Source organism: Oreochromis aureus, linkage group 5 (genome assembly GCF_013358895.1).
Source record: "Oreochromis aureus strain Israel breed Guangdong linkage group 5, ZZ_aureus, whole genome shotgun sequence".
In the NCBI taxonomy this organism is placed as follows: Eukaryota; Metazoa; Chordata; class Actinopteri; order Cichliformes; family Cichlidae; genus Oreochromis; species Oreochromis aureus.
Window position 1 is genome coordinate 26,956,608 of NC_052946.1, and position 13,497 is coordinate 26,970,104.

At 39.7% G+C, this 13,497-nt stretch overlaps 3 protein-coding genes across 4 annotated transcripts; 1 reads left to right on the forward strand and 2 right to left on the reverse strand.

The window, feature by feature from the left end:
• Window positions 1-561: 561 nt before the first annotated feature.
• On the reverse strand, window positions 562-4,886 carry LOC116317139 (homeobox expressed in ES cells 1). The gene is made up of 5 exons (XM_031735819.2): window positions 4,764-4,886; window positions 3,027-3,178; window positions 1,975-2,084; window positions 1,741-1,842; window positions 562-982 (listed from the first exon to the last, which is right to left on the reverse strand). The coding sequence occupies exons 2-5, from the start codon at window positions 3,127-3,129 to the stop codon at window positions 791-793; spliced, it is 507 nt and encodes a 168-aa protein (XP_031591679.1). The 5' UTR covers window positions 3,130-3,178; window positions 4,764-4,886; the 3' UTR covers window positions 562-790.
• Window positions 4,887-5,302: 416 nt separating this feature from the next.
• LOC116317113 (zinc-binding protein A33-like) lies at window positions 5,303-8,478 on the forward strand. 2 transcript variants are annotated; one of them, XM_031735787.2, is made up of 2 exons: window positions 5,303-5,436; window positions 5,525-8,478. In XM_031735787.2, the coding sequence occupies exon 2, from the start codon at window positions 5,541-5,543 to the stop codon at window positions 6,954-6,956; it is 1,416 nt and encodes a 471-aa protein (XP_031591647.1). In that variant the 5' UTR covers window positions 5,303-5,436; window positions 5,525-5,540; the 3' UTR covers window positions 6,957-8,478. The 2 variants fall into 2 exon arrangements, with proteins under 2 accessions (XP_031591647.1, XP_031591648.1); XM_031735788.2 differs by having other exon boundaries at window positions 5,342-5,464; window positions 5,597-8,478.
• LOC116317114 (cytochrome c1, heme protein, mitochondrial) lies at window positions 8,085-12,964 on the reverse strand. The gene is made up of 7 exons (XM_031735789.2): window positions 12,827-12,964; window positions 11,071-11,261; window positions 10,692-10,818; window positions 10,326-10,483; window positions 10,067-10,227; window positions 9,085-9,185; window positions 8,085-8,782 (listed from the first exon to the last, which is right to left on the reverse strand). Exons 1-7 carry the CDS (start codon window positions 12,905-12,907, stop codon window positions 8,678-8,680), a joined length of 924 nt encoding a protein of 307 aa, XP_031591649.1. The 5' UTR covers window positions 12,908-12,964; the 3' UTR covers window positions 8,085-8,677.
• Between the last annotated feature and the right edge of the window lie 533 nt (window positions 12,965-13,497).

The following is a 13,497-nucleotide window of genomic DNA, read 5'->3' on the forward strand; positions in this document are numbered from 1 at the left end:
TGCCCACATCCTAATATCAGATACAACACTCCAGAGGTAGTGGGTGACAGCTATTTTGGTTGAATACGAGAGGCCTAGCTTCACTATTATGCAGTCTTTCACCACTAATAAGGTGGCAAACCTGCCCAAGTCACAGTTTGCATGTTCTCCCTAGGGGTCGCAGATGCATGGGTTTTCTCTGGATGCTAACAAATTTAAAAGACATGTTAGGCTAACTGGCGATTCTCATTTGGCTGTGGATGTGAGACAGATAAAAATGTTCAAAGTGATGTATAGTCAAAGTAGCTTTTAGTAAGGAGTAATTTGAGCTCTCAGTAAGACTTAAAGCACAAGATATAAATGCTGGCCCATTGCCACAAATATACTAAAGTAAAGATAAATGGTGCAAAAAACAAACGAACACAAGATTCAACAGCCTAATCATTTTTAATCAAAATGTGGATTGCTAATAAAATAAAGACCTATTCACACAGTGAGACACAATAAGATTATACAGAGACAGCATTACACAGACTGATCTACAGCAGATCTTACTAAACATTTTAACTTCCAAATCTCCAGAATGTCAAACATTATAGTTTATCAGTATGTTCAACTTGAGGAATTTATTTTTAGTGCCAAAAACAATCACCTGGGTTTGTGCCGCTCACTGAGATAAAACAGTGCGAAACAACTCGGACATTAATTTGTCTCCATTTTTTTTCATTGTCATGTTTTTGGACAAAAGAAAGACAAAAGACAGAATCTGGAAGAAACTGATGATGTGTCCTTAATAAGAAAAAGTCGTTAATCAGCCTTCTTTCTCTGCCTCAACCTGTAGATGAGAGAGGAGCTCTCTGTCACCTCGCCTGCCCAACCTGACCTGCAGATGACCAATGACCTCATGTCCGACCTCGAGGTCAGCCACAGCTGTTTGAACCAGCTGCAGTCGGGTTTCTCTGAGCGAACGCCTCAGTTTGGCGCGTCGATTTTGAAACCAGATCTGAGAGAGAGAGAGAGAGAGAGACTGGGTTATTCTAAGTGGACATTTTTTTTCACATATTTTTTTCTTGTATATATACACATTATTATATGAACTAAATCTGCTAAATACTGATACCCTAAACACAAAGCCAGTTTATGAAAACACTTTTTAACAGTGCTGACTTGTTATTTCTCATGTTCATAGTTCTGACAGTCTGGGTAAAGATTCAGTTCAGCTGGTTTAGTTGCCGCCCCTCCCTGAGCCTGGTTCTGCTGGAGGTTTCTTCCTGTTTAAAGGCAGTTTTTCCTTCCCACTGTTGCCAAAGCACTTGCTCATAGGGGGTTATATGATTGTTGAGGTTTTCTCTCTTTTCTTTGCAGTATTGTAGGGTCTTTACCTTACAATATCACACTCCTTGAGGCAACTGTTGTTGTGATCTGGTGCTAAATAAATACAACAGAACTGAATTGAATCAAATTATTTATCAACTCCAACTCTAACATGATTGGCTCCAGTTTAACTTGAGATGGCAGATGGCACAGGATTATGTGAAACTTAAGCAAATACATCCAGATCTGTTGTCTAACATGTAGTGTTTAAACCTCACCGCTGACCTATAAGTCCTGCAAACAGAGTTTGATGGATGAAATCTGATAAGTTTCAGAGGAAAAGAACCATCACTGGGTCCTGAGATTAAATGTAGTAGGAGCAAGGGCAGGGACTGACAAACGTGTAGTGGTATACATTTAGTTTTTCAGTATTCTGTATGAAGCTACCTGTATTCTGTCCTCATCCAAGTCGAGTCTCTCTGCCAGCTGTTCCCTCAGCTGAATACCCGGATAACAATTCACCTGAAACACTGTCTCCAGTATACTCACCTGGGAAGATGCACACAATGATATTAATAAACTAGGAAAAAACCTGTATTTCCTCCTATAATGGATTGATGTCATGATCACTGTATCATAATTGAAGAGAATTATTGAATAACTGGCCGATAAACTGATTACCTGGCTGTTGGTAAAGGCAGTGCGTGGTCTGCGTCCAATATACCAGTTTGATGTCGGCTGGGAGTTTAGCTGCTGCTGTTGTTCTCTGTTCTCGCTCTCCACATTATTTTCTGGTTTAATGGAAAAAATGAAAGAGCATTTCACATTAATGCAACTTCTATAATCGCAACATTTAGGCAGCATTAAGCCAAATTCTAAAAGTAACACTGGAAGTAAGAGTTACTTTTTACAATGATGAATCTTACAAATGCAAAATATGAAATATATAATTTAAGAAAAACTATGAAGACAATTGTTTAATTATGCTTTACTTTGGCTTGATTTATAGTTTTGTGTAATGAGCCAGAAAAAGCTTAGTTTAGTAGTTTACTTCTAGTCTGTTGCCAGTGTTCAACTGTAAAATAAAATTGACACTTGGTAAGAGGGACAACAACAAAGGGACAAGCAGGAGAACAAAGAAAGACATGAAAGACAAGAAAAATGCATGTTCTTCAAAAGCATAGACCGATAAACTCAGTTTGATTCCTGTTACAGCAATCGGACGTAAGGAATCGCCCCAAATCAGGTTTTAAAAAAATATCAAAATACTGAAAGTGTCAGACTGAAACACTCAAAGTTTAGTATCAACTGGAGGATGTTATATTACAAAAATTACAGACTGAGAAGTTTTATAATGACACAAACATGAATCAATGTTGTGATTCAGTTTAATCTAATTGCATTTTTTAATTTATCCAAATTTCCTTTTTGCTTTGCTGTAACAGAGCAGTGCTTGTCTGCATCCTTCATAGTGAAGTGAATGAATGAACGATTGTACTGAAGTGCTGAAATTTAAAAAATAAGCTTTCATGTTTTACTTTTTGTCTACAAAAAACAGCAGAAATGAACCTTTAAACCTAAACTTTAATATTACATACGATAATTAGTTTATTTTAGATTTTGTTGTTTTTCCATGCTTTGGAAATATTGTCATATTACAGTACAGAGGTTAGCACTTCATCACTAACTAACAGACTACCCATTACTAACTCTTCAGAACTTTTGTTCCTTACCTGCCCAGGGTCGGTGGAGTTTCAGGCAGTTTCTGGGCCTTTCCAAACCCAGAATCCGATCGATGGAAAATGCCAGCCTGCTTTCAACTGTCACAGACGCCATAATGATTACGCTGACTTATAAACAACCCTGAAAGCCAAGCGCCCCCGGCCTGCAAACAACAATCTTACGTTGTTGTAAAGAAAGAACAAATCCAAAAATCAAGCAGTAGTTGATCGCACTGTGGGTCCTGTAGTTCTGTAGTCTAAAATAAACTGAAGAGACCAGTGGCTGTTTTAGTCTGAGGTGCATGAAGCAGCAGGACAACAAACTGATGACTGCTGGTTTAAATGGGAATGGGGGCTTTACAATGGTCACCAATTAGAACTAAGAAGTCTTTTTTTCCATGTGAATGAGATTCCCTGAGGTTCCACATAGGAGCTAATCTCAGCTAATTGTGTCTGTGTGACCTAAAGACAGCATAAATATTTAACTCCACAGTCAAATACAAGTCTGCAAAATTCACAGGAAACAAAAACAGCTCATCTGACAGCATTTGTGCAAATGTGTAAGTTTCTCTCCCAGATGATAAACTGCATGAGTGAATGTGTGAGATTAGGTTGGGAAGTCTTTTTTTTGAAAACTGCCACCATGAAACAAATACAAAGCAACACTGACTCCCTTTCTTCTAAATTACCAAAGTAGAAAATCAGTTTAGTTTTCACAGTAAAAAAAAACCTACATCCTTCTGTTACAATGCTGAGGCAGAAGTTAAACTAATAATAATGATAATGATAATAATGATCCAGTGAGATCCACTAATGCTATTAGCCTAATCTGTTTGTGTTGTGATGCAGATGAAGCTCGTAGTGTCTGAATGCAGTCTGAATCAGCAGGCAGGAAACCCTTTTCAGAAACAGATTAGCTCCTAATGAAGGCCTAGGGCAGCTTTAAATCAACAGCACACTTGTTTATTTATCCATGAATGAAAGGTGGGACGGATGTGACTACATGCAGAGAGAAAAGCCACTTAAACTAAACCTCAGTGTGACTGTGGCAGTAGAGTTGAAGCAATATTTCAACATTACTTATCACAAGGTCGGGGACAAAAGAAGAACACCTTCCTTGGCTTTGTCCAAATTTAAAATAATGAGAAACAGAAATGTAAAAACAGGTGTACAAGGGTCAAAACCCAACTCCACGACCATCAAACTCTGGAAATAAACACAGCCAACATATAAGCACCACAATTTTTAAAGTATGTTATCTTTAAAGCACTAAAAAAAAAAAGAATGAGTAAGGATATTTCTATCTCAACATAATAAGGAAAATAAGGACACACATAGCTTGTCATTGAGGGGGATGACAGACTATGTGTGTCGTAAATCTGCCACGTTCAAAGGTATGAATACAGTATACATGCTAAAATCCTAACATTGTGTGTGAAGACACACAGATAACATACCAACAATTTGAGGACATGACTGACACAGTGTGTACTCTTAAATTTTTTGTGAATCTGTAAATGCTATTGTTGCTGTGCTGTGTTTAAAATTTAACATAACAAGTGTTTTCTTTGTCACACTCATTTTTGTTACAAATTATATATTTTTCAACTAAATTTGACCAATAAAAGCTGATTTTGAAACACTTTTAAAAATGTTGAACCCAAATGCTACACATAATTTTGTTCCGGATTAAAATATCTTTACTCGCTACACTTTTACAAATACATTCACTGTGCTTAGACCACACACCTTTCAAACTTTAGTGAATCTTCAAAATTTTCCCAGTGATGTCAACATGTCAGCATTTCTCACTTTAACTCCGCTGGTTCCTTCTGCAAAGCAGCATATCAAAAATCCCTTGCACATTCCAACATGTTCACTGGAAAGTGAGGGAGTGACAAATAGTTCATGCTGAGCAGGAAGAAGGGTGAGTTACAATAAGTGAAAAGATTCCTCTATTAAATAAAGACTTTGGAATTCATTTAAATTGGTTTTGGAATTTAACTCCTGTTTGCTGAAACAAAGTGACTGAGACAACCTTAAAATACAATCAAAATAAAAAAAATACATATTTATATTTAGTTTATTTAAAAAATATCAGAAGGTTTAATAAAAAGTTTGGTTCCCAAATAATTTGAACTGGATTTTGTGGCAATTATTTCATGGTTCAGGCTTTACAGGGTTAAAGCTCCGCCCCTTATGTAACACACCTGAGATATTCCAGTAAGTGTCAGTCATTTTTCCGCATCTTGCTTTCCACCCCCATCCCCTCCCGCCCAGCACACAAACTCAACTGACAAGAAACTTTAGTGAGCTCAGGCAGATCACATCAGCAGCATCTGCTGTGAGAGAGCAGCTAAAGGAGGAGGTTCCATAATTCTGGCATTTCAACCTGCTACAACACCGTGTGCTGAAGTTTGCTGTAAGTTTACTGAAGGCATGATCCAAAGGTAAAGTAAATGTCAGTGAGGATAAAGTTGTGACTGACTACATTCCTTCTGTGCTTTCAGCTTCACCCGGAGAGAAATGTCTTACAGATCAAATAATGATCTCTCCTGTCCTATCTGCCGTGATATCTTTAGAGATCCTGTTGTCCTCTCATGCAGCCACAGCTTCTGCAAAGCCTGCCTGAGGAACTGGTGGAACGAGAAACGAATACAGGAGTGTCCAGTTTGTAAAAGAACATCACCAAGGAGTGACCCAACTTGCAATTTAGTATTGAAAAAACTGTGTGATTCAGTGTTACAGAGGAAACAGAGAAGTTCTGCAGCGTCTGAGACCCTCTGCAGTCTCCATGGTGAGAATCTCAGACTCTTCTGTGTGGACCATCAGCAGCCAGTATGTGTCGTCTGTCTGCATTCAGACGAGCACTCCAGACACAAATTCAAGCCAATTAATGAAGTTGCATCAGTTAACAGAGCTCACCTCCAGAAATCCCTGAAACCCTTAAAAGAGAAACTGAAGCTTTTTCAACAAGTTAAAAAAAACTGTGAGAAAACGGCAGAGCATATCAAGGTCCAGGCCCAAAACACAGAGAGGCAGATCAAGGAGCAGTTTCAGAGGCTGTGCCAGTTTCTACAAGAAGAAGAAGAGAACAGAATTGCTCTTCTGAAGAAGGAAGAGCAGCAGAGGAGTCAGGAGATTACAGAGAAGATTAAGGCTCTGAGCAGAGAGATAGACAGTCTTTCAGACACAATCAGTGCCACAGAGAATGAGCTGAGAGCTGGAGACGTCTCATTCCTGCAGAACTACAAGATTGCAACAATAAGAGCTGAACGGCGCCCCCTGCTGGATGCCCCACAGCTCGTTCCAGGAGCTCTGATAGATGTGGCCAAACACCTGGGCAACCTGACCTTCAACATCTGTAACAACATGAAGAAACTGTTTTCCTACTCACCTGTGATTCTGGATCCCAACACAGCAAATCCAGAACTCGTTCTGTCTGAAGATCTGACCAGTGTGAGAAAGGAAAGTGAACAGAAGCTCCCTGACAACCCCGAGAGGTTTGATTACTGTCGCATTGTTCTGGCCTCTGAGGGCTTTAACTCAGGGACTCACAGCTGGGACGTTGAGGTTGGAGAAAGCGAGGACTGGTTTGTGGGTGTTGCTGCAGAGTCCGTTCAGAGAAAGGGAAAGCGCCCGTCCTGTTTATGGAGAATAGGATGCTTTAATAGTAATTACATAGCACGGTCCTTATCGGATCCCTCCACGGCTCTTACACTGAAAACAAAGCCCAAAAAGGTCAGAGTTCACCTGGACTGGTACAGGGGAATACTGTCGTTCTTTGACCTAGATACAAACACACACATACACACCTTCACACACACTTTCACCGAGAAGCTGTTTCCATATTTTAACACTGTAAATGCGTCACCACTGAAGATAATACCCAGGAAAATAGCGCTAAAGCCCTGGTCAGACAGTATTAGTGTAGAAATCTAAATCCATTTTTTTTTATAATTAATGGATTCATGTTATTTTCATATTCAATGTTTGATGTGATCAATGTAAAAGGTTAATATTTTTAAATTGGTCAGATTTCATAACTCATTAGTTTGAGCAATATTTAAGATTCATATGCAAATTATATATTTTTTGGCACTTAAAGGTGGGATAATTATTTAGTACAATTAATTTATGCATTCTATGTGTGTTTATTATTGGATGGCATTTCTATATAAGGTTTAATTTGACATGCACTGAGAAAGGGGAAAAAAAGGCACTCATTACATTTTTAATATTTTTGTAAGGGTTTAATATGAAACATATCACCGCCATGACGTTTGGAAATATATTGGTATGAAGTAAAGGGCCTCAGTGAAGTTTATCAAAGAGTCTCCTGGATGTGTTTGTCTGGAAGTTTGGATTCCATTGAGGGAAGAACTCGGGAGTGTCACGCTAAGGATTCATTCATTAGGATTTACAGTTAGTGTTGACTGAAAACCTTTCGAGGCCATTCCAGCTGTCATTCAAATACAGGTTCTACACCAGCTTCACCGCATAGCTGTGGAAAACACGTACCCGAATGTATGGACTTAATCATAGTATAATGTGCCAAATTGAATGTATGTGCAAATGACGCCATTCAATTTTTTCTTTTAAGTTCCTTTCTAATCATGCCTTATTTCTACATATTTTTCACATTATTTGAAAAAGCAATTTTTTCCTTTAACATGGCTAATGTGTATGAAAACAAAACTTCAGGAGATGTGTTGAAGTGCTTGGAAAAAAAGTTTAAGTCTTAAATGTTACTTGACATCAATATAATATTGTTTTTTTCAAACAACAAAGAAATCTGAAAGTGCTGCAGAAGATTCGCGGCAGTGTCATCCATGTAGAAAGAAAAATGTAAACTGACTTCATGTGACTCTGATTTTATTTTTCTGTACAGTTTAATGAAATACAGACTTGAATCAGACCAAAGAAGCAGTGACGTTTCTCTCTGGAGGTCAGAAGTCAGAAGATTGTTTAATGAATATGTGACAAAGTTTAGAAGCAGAATGTCATAGGCAGCATTTAAATGTGTGAATTTTGCTGCTGTCTGAAATAAAACACATGCCCACAGAAAGATTCCTTTAAGATAATTTATTTTGTACAATAAAACTGAAGTCTAGAGCATGCTTTGTGGAGAAGACGGTGGAAGAATGACTTATCACACACCCTGGATGTTTCACTTCTCACCACTTGCATTGCTATTGAGTATCTTACAAAGATGGACAGTCAATCAACTTAGCAGTCAATTGTGACAAAGAGACTGATACGAGATGTCAAAACAGGAACTGCTACCAGTAGTTAACTCGTTGCTGATCAAACAAACTTTGCAGCAGGTGCGTTCAAGAACACCACAAATCTGAAACAAACGTGAACCACAATATTCAGGATACTGAAAAAAAAAAAAAAAAAATTTCACAATATTTGTCCTACCATGCCACCAGCTTAGTAAAAAAAAAAAAAAAAAAAAAAACCAACAACAAAAAAAACCCTGTAAGAATAAACATAGTACATCCACTCCAAGTTCTGTTCCCCATCTCAGAAAGGCATGTTTGTGTTTGTCAGTAATTATGTGGCGAAGATCATCACATGGTGAGCATTGTGGGGTCATTGAACGCAGCCCTCTCCGTTTTCGGCCCAGGTTGGGGTGTGTGAGAGGTGTTTTGATCCATTTACTTAGGAGGCCTGTAGGCGATCTTCCTGCTCTTCAGCACAGACCACCTGTGTCTCTTCATGTAGTAGAGCAGAGGCACAATGATAGCTGAGCCCATCAGCAGCTGATAGGAGAAAGAGAACACAAACATTAACCTATGCCAAGATCCATGCTTAGACATGTTTTAAATATTCTTGAGACGACAGGAAGGACACTTAACAAGTCGTACAGTTTAGTGCATGACATAAAAAATTTTTTGTTACATTTCATACCCACGACATGTTTCCTGCAAAAAATCTTGCAGAGTTGCATGTGTTGATTTAATTAAACATATCTAAATTTGGAGTATCACTCAAGTAAGAATGCCAGCACTTAAAATGACACCCAAAGACAAAAAATAGGCACTCTAGTTGGTCAGAGGTGTACCTTCAGTCCCATGCGTTTGCGTTGGTCATGCTCGGGCTCAGCAGCCCACCTTAAGAAAGTACACACATCCTTAGCAACCTGACTCATGGTGGCAGGGGTTCCTATAAGAAAACAAGAGAACAGAAACCATCAGCCACACTTTTTTTGTTCCTTCCAAAAAACCCCCAAAAACTGTCATGCTTCATTTATCAATGTAATAACAAATTACATTGCAATAAAGTTATTGAAACCATTTATGTGCAGCAAAAGAGTTGATTTAACCAATTTAGCGCACTAGAAACACTTAAAATATGCTACTCAACACAGCAAATGGATTCCCTCAGGCCTCACTCTGAACGCCACAAGTCACAAAGAGGCGTCTTTCTGTCACATCCTCTCAGAATGGTGCACAGATTTTGATCTATAAACGCCAGTGTTTAAAAAAAACTAAACCTGCGGAACGAGTGGGCAATATTTTCTGCCAGAAAAGGATACATTGAGCAAAGAGCCGCACACTGAACGAAACGCAAGTGTTTTTGAAATCCATGAACTTCAGAAGACTCCAGAAAAAGAGAGCAAATTAAATGCTTAATACTGTCTATCTGGTGAATTCCCACATTCATTTCCAGCCAGCATTATATTTTATGATGATTTTATTTTTTTAATTCGCCTGAGACAATATGATCACTACTGAGCAATCCACCCTGCACTCTTAGTTTGAAACTTCAGTCATAGCTAACCAGTAAGCATGGCCCTTGCAGTCTCCTATGTCCCTACCAGGAAGCTCATCAGGCGCCTGCAGTGAGACCCAAAAGCACAAGTGTATTTATATTAAAAGGTAAAAGAAAAGGCATGTTTTGCATGCCTTCTTTTTTTGGTTCACTCTAACAAACTGAAACTCTTTCTAAAGAGGGAAAAAAAACAAAAAAACCCCCCAGAAAATAGTGCTCCCATTTCTGCAGCCGGACAGAAGATTATCCAAACATGCACCTGCACTTCTTACCATCATCATACTCCAGAATTTCATTGTAGATCGGTGGGGCCATGCCGATAGCCTGCCCAGGGAAGTAGGGGTTGTAGTAAAGTCCCTCTCTCACTGTCACTCCTGCAGGAGGGTCGCAGTAACCTGTCAGCAGGCTGAACACATAGTCTTCTCCTCCGTGTCTGCAGGAAGCAGAAGGGTGAAACAAGTTAATGCTAAGGATACTGCAGATTTTGGGTGTTTGCACCTTTCAGAGTAAACACAGGTTTTTAGGACTTACCTGGCGTTCACAATGTAGCTGAGGTCTGGAGGCAGGGCGCCATTGTTGGCAGCCCTGGCTGCCTCGGGGTTGGGGTAGGGCTTTGGGAAATAGTCTGACAGCTTTCCTGGTCGGGTGAACATCTCTCCATTCTCATCAGGACCATCAACTACCTCAACCTAAACACAAATCATGAGAAGAGAGAGGTCACCACCTACGGGCAGAACTTACTTCTAAAGATAAAAATAATGAGACAATTTCTAAAATAAAAAATAAAATAAAAAATTCTGTCTGTAAAAGACTAAAATACCATTAAGTCATTAAATTTAGAATATTGGCAGAATCAAGATTATTCACAGGATCACATCTCCCCACATATAGACTCACCTCTTCAGCGATGGCCTTCACCTCGTCCTCTGTGTGCGACACTCCCACGAGGTTTCTGAAAGCCAGGTATTCCATACTGTGGCAAGCTGAGCACACCTGCTTATACACCTGGTAACCACGGCGAATACTTTGGGAGGCAGAGAGAAAGATATGAAACATACAGAGTTATTTTATAAGAGCTGCATGAAACTGCCAAAACAGACTTTCAATGAAAAATTCAAACTGTATAAAGAAAATGAATGTGAATAAAGTGAAATTCTCTGCAAACTCAAGTCTTCAAAGCCAGCTAATTCTTTTAGTGGCAGTTTTACATTCAGTGCCTTTCATCACTCGAAGGATGTTTAGAAACACTTCAATAGTCTGTATACATTCAACTCACCTAGCATGGTCCAGAGAGGACAGAGGTCCAGCGTGACTCCAGGGGTACTGAGGGGGATGAAGCTCCAACTCGGATGCTTTAACTGACTGGTGCAATATCAGTGCAAGCCCGGCTCCACCGGCTGTGACCACACCCAGCGTTGTCAGGGCAACCTTCTTCCCCCTTGGCAGGCTGGCGAAGGACATGTTGGCCTGTGAAATGAAATAAGCACAAAAAGTTACTTTAAGAAACTCATCCAAAAAGGGCAATCTACAGACGACTATCCATTAGATTCAGTTACTTTAAATTATATTAGAGCTGAAATGTGCTTGGGCATGGCGCCCAAGTATACAGGACTACTGGATATTCAAGCACATTTGACAATTTATTTTTTGGTCTGAGTACATAATTAATTTTCAAGTTTACAGTTTCCCAGTGAGCCTAAGCTCTTCCTTCTTTGTGTTGACCTTTTGGCTGGTATCCTTCTACATCACACACCTCTCTCTGTGGACTACAAGAATAATTATTGTTCTACTCTGAAGAATTGCTATGAGCTGAAGGCCAAGCCTGAGCAAAACCTGCTGCAGGTAGAGAAGTTTGTGTGCAAGGCTTAGTTAATTGAGTGGCCCTTTTTATAATCCAGTCTGGTTGTCCTTATGAAACTGCCCTTCACTGCTGATTTTGTAACCAGGTGTTAATGACAGCATGCGATAACAGCATCCTCACATCAGCAAAACAAACATAACACACCAACCTCAACCTCTGACAAAATAATGCTTGGCAACATTAATTTAGGGTATTTTATTTCAGTTAAGGAAGAAAATCAATATAGCAGTTAATAGCCTAATGATTGACATGCATGTCATTTACTAACAGGAATGCCCCAATTTAGCTATTTCTCGCTATGCCCTTCTCCATCTCTACTGGAATACTCGCTCTGATTAAGCATTAGTAAATAAGCAAATAGAGTTTGGGAACCAGATCTTTGCAGTCTGAAGATTATATCCCCAATAATCACAACAAAACGATCTCAAAGAACCTAAAGCTGAAAAATGTCTCCTTGTCCCTAAACCAGGTCACAAGCTCAGTTGGGGCCAAATGACAATTACGTTCAGCTTCTTAGGTATTCTCGGTTATATCCATCGTCTGAACCGCGTATCAGTGAACTGTAGACAGGGCACAGATATTTAGCTTGGCGATTGAAATTGAGGACGGCTTTTATTCACCGGAAGTCCTTTCAGTCCTTGAGATGCTAACTCTTTAGCAAGCTGTTTAGCTCAGCGACTTCAGCAGGTGTCGTTACTGACAGAAAGTCAACAATCGCGACCCACGCCAGCTGAGTTTAAATATGCACAAATACAGTGGCCAGACAATTCACATTAATCTCCATGCATCGTTGGCCAACGTATATTTTAACCACATTGCACGTTTGCCGGGTGCTGGACACGACATCATGGTTTAGCTCACCGGCTAGCTTCCTAAACACATTGAGGAGAACCTGCGTTAAACTGTCTGTGGCATTTAATTTTGGAGATACTGATGCCGTACGGCTATCAAGAGGTTATCAGTGATAAAACATTTAAGAAATTAAAGCTACAGTTGTTGGTAAAATCCTAAAAAGTGTGGGAACACGAGTGACCTTGTCTCACCCCGCTGTCCGCACCAAGCTAACCTTAGCTCCTTGCCAGGACACCTCACAGCAGCGGTTTTCTATTAAACTGTGTCCTAAACACGTTCTATCATGTGTGATAAATACTATGTTCATCTGTCGCACTACCTTGGAGGTCCTGAGAGTTTTCGGGGTGCTGAGGAGAGCCCTCCCGTTCCCCGATAGCACCACCGCTCGTAGCGCCGCCATCTTCTTTGCGGTTCTCGCTCTGCTCTGGAAGGAGTTGCGGCAGATAAACAGCTTGTTCCGGTCTGAATCTTCAAAATAAAGACTGCCAGTGAAGCGCTTTTATTACTAGTTACACGGGTCCTTTGGTCTCAGCTGTCAAAATAAAATCGCTGAGACCCAGCCCTCCATATCTACAATGTATGAAAAAACAAGGGAATTACTGAATACTGAGTACGTTCAAATTACTCTAGATTTATTTTGAGTTTTGCATTATTTGTATGCAGTTGGTTTATTTAAGTAACCCATTTCTGACATTTTGAACAGCTAGTTTGCAATACACTGCAGCATACAATATTTCAGAGTTCAGTAGAAGCAAGACAGAATACATGTGTGTGAATGAGAGGGAGATAGATGTAATAATGAAGCTGCAAGGAACAGAGGTAGCGAAGGTAGAAGAGTTTAAATACCTGGGGTCAGCCATCCAAAGCAAGGCACAGTGCACAAGAGAGGCAAAGAAGAGAGCGCAGGCAGGGTTGAACGGGTGGAAACAAGTGAAACACGTGTAAGACCTACTAGGATGTATGGCTTGGAGACAATGTCACTGACAAAAA